This window comes from Acomys russatus, chromosome 7 (genome assembly GCF_903995435.1).
Source record: "Acomys russatus chromosome 7, mAcoRus1.1, whole genome shotgun sequence".
Classification (NCBI taxonomy): domain Eukaryota; kingdom Metazoa; phylum Chordata; class Mammalia; order Rodentia; family Muridae; genus Acomys; species Acomys russatus.
This window is the reverse complement of record NC_067143.1, coordinates 35,262,005-35,267,337: the sequence shown is the minus strand read 5'-3', so window position 1 is coordinate 35,267,337 and position 5,333 is coordinate 35,262,005. Positions and strand designations below refer to the sequence as shown.

Sequence of the window (5,333 nt, the reverse complement as noted above, 5' to 3'; positions counted from 1 at the left end):
TTAATATTTTTTTACACTGGCCGACTGGCTTTGAGCCAGAAGTAGGAGAATCACCCAGCTCACTGCAGCACAACCTTTTGCCAAAGCTCGACTTAGCAGACAACAGTGGGATGGGCATCGTTTGCCCCTGTGATTAGAAAGGGATCCAGATGGTATCCAGTCTCTATTTTACAGACAATACAGCGACAGTCCCTTGAAGGCCAGACTCCACTGTGTTCCTGAGGTGTCCTGTTTGCAAGAATCTCCTCAGGTGGCAGCCTTAACCTTCCATGCTGTAGCCCACACCCCAGCCAGGTGGCCACTCACAAGAGGGCTCTGCCAGAACATGGCCAAGGAACGACACGGAACCTGGTTTGGCTTCGGTTTCTGTGGCTTTGGGCAAGCGCCGGGCTCTGGGAACGGGTGCCATGCGGTGCACTGTCCCGAACCACTGAGTGCCAGTGATGACATTTGCCGAGTGAGCGCAAGCTGGAGCTACACTGCCCTCGTGACCCGTAAGTGCCCTCAGAAGCCCCTCTCTGGGCCTGTCCCCTGTACACCTGCCCAGCCCTTTTGAACATGCCTGTACATTAGTAAGTAACCTACAGCTTTCGTCTCGCAACCTCGCTGCCCCTCCTCCTCTACCCACACAGGTGGAGGCCGGGTGGAGCTGTCAGGTTCCGTGAGCATCGCTGCAGATGGCTGCAGGGACGCATGGGCTTCAGAGGGACTCCTGGTGGTGCTGCGTGAGAAGGCCAGGTCCAGCACAGAACTGCAGGCCTGGACACCAGGCTCCTCGATGCAGGGGGAGCCCCTCTGGGCCCAGGACCTGGTTTCTGGGGCAGAGGCCCAAGGGGAAGATGAACCCGGCAGTGAGGCTAGGGCGGGGACCCTGCCACTCCTGCCCCACGCCCGTGCATACGTGAACCCACGGCCACCCTTCTGTCAGCCTCTGGCCCCAGAGCTGCGGGTGCGCCAGCTGGAGCTGGGGGCCGAGCATGTACTGTTGCTGTGCGAAGCTGGCCAAGTCTTCTCCTGGGGTGGAGGCAGGTGAGAACCGGCTGGGTGTGGTCAGATGAAGCTCACGGGGGTGGGGTGGTCTCTTAAATATACCTGTAGCTGATTAGAGACTCCCTTGATCAGACACGGACAGCTGGGCCACGGGACGCTGGAGGCAGAGCCGGAGCCAAGGCTGCTGGAGGCACTGCAAGGCCTGCGGATGACTGAGGTGGCCGCAGGTGGCTGGCACTCTGTGTGTCTGAGTGGTGAGAGACCTGGGGCTTCTCCAAACAAGCTGGTGATCTTGGCCCCTCCTTCCTTTCATTCTGCTCTTGTGGGTGGTCTAGCACAGGCCTCATCCCAGGCTCAGGCCAGCCTAAGTCATTCCCGGCTCTTCAGTGTTTCCGGATTTCACATGTTGCCTCCACCCGCCCTCATACCTTGAGTGCTTCAGTTACTGTCTTTCTGTTACTGGGCTTTCCAACCACTCCTATCCATCTGCTAGGCACAGGTTTGCTTTCTAAAATACTCCAGAAGGGAAGGACACTTAGCCAAGGGAACTGGTGGAAGACAGCTCAAGCACAAAGAGTAAAGATGGCTGCATATGCCTAGGTAGCTGTGATGGATTGGGGAGAGGTGTGATGCTGTGTTGGTCACAGCATGTGGCCCAGGGTGTTTCATGTCCATGTGGTGGTTGGGCTCTCTAGGCACTGCTGTCTCTTAGGCTCTTGGAGCAGAAAGAGAGGGTAGAGAGAAGCTGCTGGTTTTTAAAAATATGGGTGGAGTGTCTATGCAGGGTGTCCAGAGAAGCCAGGTTACTGGGTCTCCTGGAGCTTGAGTTATAAGATACACACACACACACACACACACACACACACACACACACACACACAGAGAGAGAGAGAGAGAGAGAGAGAGAGAGAGAGAGAGAGAGAGAGAGAAATTCAATGTTTGTGTATTTAATTTTAGATCACAAAGGACATTCATTTTGAGTTTCAGCCTACCTTTTGCAAGTGGCTTTTAAATTTAAATCACTGTAATTCTTATGTGCCTGCCTCTGCCTCCCAAGTGTTGGGATTAAAGGCATGTGTTGCTATTAATTTAAAAGTAGGGTCTAATAAGTATTTATTGGCCTATAATTATTACGGCAGTAATTTCTTTTCTTTCTTTTTTTTTTTTTTTTTTAAGATTATTATTTGTACACAGTGCTCTGCCTGCACATACACCTGCAGGCCAGAAGAGGGCATTAGATCACACTATAGATGGTTGTGAGCCACCATGTGGTTGTTGGGAATTGAACTCAGGACCTCTGGAGGAGCAATCAGTGCTCTTAATCTCTGAGCCATCTCTCGTGTCCTATGGCAGTATTTTCTAACCCACCAGCAACCAATAAAAACACAGACACCTGTTATATTTTAAAGTTGCCTTGCTTCACCTGGGTCAGGGCAGATATTAATCCCCGAAACTACCTCCCTTATCTCCCTACCAAAATCCCATGCCATCTGCTTCTAATAATTTCTCTCGGGCTACCTCCCATCTATAACCCCAAATACTTGCTAACGTTCATCATCTGGGCCAAATCCTCCATCCACACTGGCCATGTGCTTCTTCACCTCACCCATGGTGGCCTCCTTCTTTCTTGTCTTTACTCTCCTCTCCTCCCATGATCCTCTTCCGGTCTCTGCCTACTTCCTTTCCCAAGAACCTCTCTGTCCCAGTCCCAGCATTCAGGAAGAGGATGGAGACTTTGAGAGAGGCACATAGTGATGCTGTTTGGAAAAGAAAGAGGGTGTTGTATGGGCAAGGAATCTAAAACAGGGAAACTGCTGGGACTTGGCACAGGGACATCTCTGCTTGGAGGGGTACCCGGGTAGGGTAGCCTTCACTTGACCCTAGGAACAGGTAGTGGGGATGTTTGGAGGAAGTGGGGTGGATGGAAGAGTTTCAGTGTGCTTCATGGGTCCTCTTGGTCTCTTGCAGAAACTGGGGATGTTTATATCTGGGGCTGGAATGAGTCGGGGCAGCTGGCCCTGCCTACAAGGAGCACAGCAGGGGAAAGGACAGCAGTGAGGGAAGAAGGTACGGCCAGCCTCGAGGATGTCATGCCTGCTTCTGTACTGTGCTCAGGAGCACGGGTCACCCGGGGAACCAGTGGGCACTCCTGGCTGTGGGGAGGCTGACGCCAGTTTTGGCACTGCACAACCTGTAGGTCTGCTGAGTAAGAGTTGGGCACCAGTTCTGGAGCTAAAAAATTATTGTTTATAGAGCCATTGCAGGAAGACAGTGTGTGGAGGAGCTTCTCGTGCCCATAAGTGTTAAACATGGTAATCATTCTAAAGCCACAGGCTTGAATGACGCAGCCGAAGAGGAAGCAGCTCAGGCTGGTGATGGAGCTCCTGCCCCCTTCATAGCCATCCAGCCCTTCCCAGCTCTACTGGATCTTCCCCTGGGCTCAGATGCAGTCAAGGCCAGCTGCGGATCCCGACACACAGCTGTGGTGACACGTGAGTGGGCCTGGCTCAGGGTGGAACAGTGCTCCATCTCACTCTTTAGCTGGAGACCGTACTTTGCCTTGGCTGCCTTTTTTTAATCTCTGATGAGTCTCACTCTATTATACAAGCTTGTACTGAAGTCAGTTGATATTTAGGAAGATAACTCTTTTTCAGCCAGATCCTTTACCCTCCCCCCCCCCCCCAATGTGATAGCAAGCACATATCAGAGTTATAACATGGTGTCTATAGTTTGTGCCAGGCCAAGTAGTATCTTTTTGTTTTTCGAGACAGAGTTTCTCTTGTAGCCCTGGCTGTCCTGGACTCCCTTTGTAGACCAGGCTGGCCTGGAACTCAGTGATCCGCCTGCCTCCGCCTTCCACGTGCTGGGACTAAAGGCATGTGCCACACGCCCAGCTCTACTTGGCAGCAGCAGAAGTTGGCAGCTACTTACTGTCGTTTTGGTTGCAGGAACAGGAGAACTCTACACCTGGGGCTGGGGTAAGTAAAAAGGAGTTGTGACCATTAAACCAAGGGGAAGAACCTGAGAAGATAGAAGAGATGACAAAAGCCACACAAAGTATAGCCAGGCGTGGTGGCGCACACCTTTAATCCCAGCACTCTTTTGAGTTCGAGGCCAGCCTGGTCTACAAAGTGAGTCCAGGACAGCCCGGACTACACAGAGAAACCCTGTCTGGAAAACCGAAAGAAAAAAAAGCCACACAAAGTAGAGGGAGCAGGGGTTTCAGCCAGATCAGTGTGAGGGGAGGGGGCCGGGGAGGGAAGGACTGAAAAGCCAAGTGTCTCTCCTTTTGATGAGAGAACAGAGAGGCACTTAGAAGGCCCGAGGCCAAACAGAAATAAGATGACACAGGTGAAGGAGGTAGCCTGATCATCTTGACACAGGCCTCAGGGAAACCTAGAGGAGCCATTGTTCTCTGGGGACCCCAAGGTTTGTTTGGGCTTGGAAGCTTTCTGCAGTCCTTGAGGGAAAGTAGTAGCAAGGTCTACCAGACAACGGGGTTCATTTCATTCTAGGTAAATATGGACAGCTTGGCCACAAGGACAGCATCAGCTTGGACCGACCCTGCCGTGTGGAATACTTTGCAAAAAAGCAACTCGAAGTAAGGGCTGTCACCTGTGGACCCTGGAATACGTATGTCTATGCAGTGGAGAGAGAGAAAGTCTGACAGATGTCAGTCAGGTGGATGCCCAGGCTGCTGCTTATGGTGCGTGGGTGAGAATGAGCTCTTGCAAATTCTTCTCTTTTGCTCTCACAGATGCATAGAAACAAGTAAGTTTTATAACAGGGTCATAGAGATTGCCCCTGCCTCCTAAGTGCATGACTTTTAAAAGAATCTCTAAACAAAGGATCAAGATAAATCTTACAGCCAGCCTGGTGGCAGACACCTTTAATACCAGCACTTGGAGGCAGATGTTTGTGAGTTTGAGGCCAGCCAGGGCTATTACACAGAGAAACCCTGTTTCCAGATAAATCTTATGAAAGATGTATGAGATATTTGAATATGTATATAAATGCTTATTTTTGGAGCAGTGCCAGGGATCAAAAAAACCCAAGGCCTTCCATGTACTAAGCAAGTATCAATAAATATACCCTGCAAAATGAGAAGACTCCAAACATGAAAATATGTAGCTAAGGTGGTATAACCTGAATGAGAATAAAGAGTGGATCCAAACTGTTCTGAGAACAGACTCTTAATTTTTTCTCCTGTGTCCTTTTATGAGTTTAATCTATAGACCAAACCAATGAAACATAAAATAACGTAGTATTTAAAATAATACAACGTAGTATTAAAAGGTAACTATATACATTTTATTTTAATATATTTAAAAATAACATGTGAG

General features: G+C 50.1%; 1 protein-coding gene across 1 annotated transcript; it reads left to right on the top strand.

The window, feature by feature from the left end:
- Positions 1–226: 226 nt before the first annotated feature.
- Positions 227–5,036, top strand: Rccd1 (RCC1 domain containing 1). Its single transcript, XM_051148790.1, has 6 exons — positions 227–494; positions 633–1,029; positions 1,123–1,244; positions 2,959–3,057; positions 3,318–3,482; positions 4,506–5,036. Exons 1-6 carry the CDS (start codon positions 326–328, stop codon positions 4,655–4,657), a joined length of 1,104 nt encoding a protein of 367 aa, XP_051004747.1. The 5' UTR covers positions 227–325; the 3' UTR covers positions 4,658–5,036.
- Positions 5,037–5,333: the final 297 nt, after the last annotated feature.

What these genes read in the sequence shown, in the direction of transcription:
- Rccd1 (XM_051148790.1), top strand. Translation starts at nt 326, where the DNA reads ATGGCCAAGGAACGACACGGAACCTGGTTTGGCTTCGGTTTCTGTGGC. An exon ending in CTACACTGCCCTCGTGACCC is followed by an intron (nt 495 to 632) that starts GTAAGTGCCCTC and finishes CTACCCACACAG; the next exon opens with GTGGAGGCCGGGTGGAGCTG. An exon ending in GCACTCTGTGTGTCTGAGTG is followed by an intron (nt 1,245 to 2,958) that starts GTGAGAGACCTG and finishes GGTCTCTTGCAG; the next exon opens with AAACTGGGGATGTTTATATC.